This window comes from Entamoeba dispar, genomic scaffold (assembly GCF_000209125.1).
Source record: "Entamoeba dispar SAW760 scf_1105229459335 genomic scaffold, whole genome shotgun sequence".
Lineage (NCBI taxonomy): Eukaryota > Evosea > Mastigamoebida > Endamoebidae > Entamoeba > Entamoeba dispar.
The window spans coordinates 1-1,336 of record NW_001853641.1 but is presented as its reverse complement, the minus strand read 5'-3'; the positions used below and the strand labels follow the sequence as shown (position 1 = coordinate 1,336).

The following is a 1,336-nucleotide window of genomic DNA, read 5'->3' as shown; positions in this document are numbered from 1 at the left end:
GAGTGCAGAACAAGAAGTTATTGATCCAGTGAAAATAGAAATCACATTTGATTTATTAGAAAATGAATATTATCAATTTGAATGTAATAATAAACAAACACTAGCATTATGGATTAAAACATTATCTTCTTATTGTTGTGTTGCTGGAATTACTCATTATCCATTACACACTATTACATTTAAAAGTAATTATTGCATTCCATTAATCCTTGCTAAATGTTTTAAAACCATTGATGAATATCAATATCAACCTTCTTCTCCTTTACTTCAACCATTAAGTTTTGACCTTAACGAATTAAATGAACTTTGTGATATTAATTCAATCAAAACAATTGAACAAGCACATTTAATTATTCACCATTATATCACATCATTAAATCCACCATTAATTCCAAATTATCTTAATGACGGTATTTTAGATGCAATGAAAAAAGAAAGTACATTAAATCAAGTAGAGGTATTACAGAAAACTTTTCTTTCTTTAAAAGGAACAAAATGTATTTAAATATTTTTTATATCAAATTGAAAAGTAAAATAATGAATAATTAATACAAAATTGGAAAAGGTGGTAAAGAAAAGAATAAAAAGCGTTGAACCTATAAAAAAGAAATAAACCAATGTTCATCAAAACAATCAATCTTCTTCCATGTCATATTTTGTTTCACTACTATCATAAAATTCTTCATTGTTTTCGTCGTCATATTCAACAGAAATAGAATAGTCTCCATAAAATTCATCGTCTTCATCTTCAGAATATTCAGACGATGGAGTTGTTGGATAGCTATTGTTTGGATTCTTTTCATCATTTGAATCTTCAGGGTCATAACTATCACTACTTTGGTTTGTAAGATCTTCTTCATTAACAACAACAACTTGTGTTTTATATTCTGTTCCAATATGATCTGTTTGTTCATAAAATTCATAATAAACAAATTTCTGTGGTTTAACGTCATCAGCATCATCTACGATAATGACTTTTGATTTATCATGTTTTTTATTCATTGCATCACTCAAATCTTGAAACTTTTGTGTTTCTTTCTTTCTATGGATTAATATATTTCTTTCTGTAAAAAACAAAAGTGGTTCTAACAAACTGTTCAGTTACATCTAATACATCTCTTGGATCAAGATCTTGTCCATCAAAGTTGACCATTCTTTTGAAAACCATCATCTGAGAAGAAATTTTTCCTCTTTTTCTGACTCTTAACGCGATCATTTGGGGATTTTCTTTTTCACAGTCCTCAGCAACCTTCAGAACAGAAGGACAAAACCTTTTCATCTTAAAATGAAACCAAAATTATATTTTTTAGTAGTTTTTTTCGTGTCGAGTACATCA

At 27.7% G+C, this 1,336-nt stretch overlaps 1 protein-coding gene across 1 annotated transcript, besides 1 other annotated feature; it reads right to left on the bottom strand.

Annotated features, from left to right (window-relative positions):
* The first annotated feature begins 498 nt into the window (after nucleotides 1-498).
* Nucleotides 499-551: a sequence feature (AT_rich).
* Nucleotides 552-633: 82 nt separating this feature from the next.
* EDI_328440 (uncharacterized protein) lies at nucleotides 634-1,279 on the bottom strand (the record flags this gene model as incomplete). The annotated part of the gene is made up of 2 exons (XM_001735714.1): nucleotides 634-1,042; nucleotides 1,095-1,279. 2 exons carry the CDS (start codon nucleotides 1,277-1,279, stop codon nucleotides 634-636), a joined length of 594 nt encoding a protein of 197 aa, XP_001735766.1.
* Nucleotides 1,280-1,336: the final 57 nt, after the last annotated feature.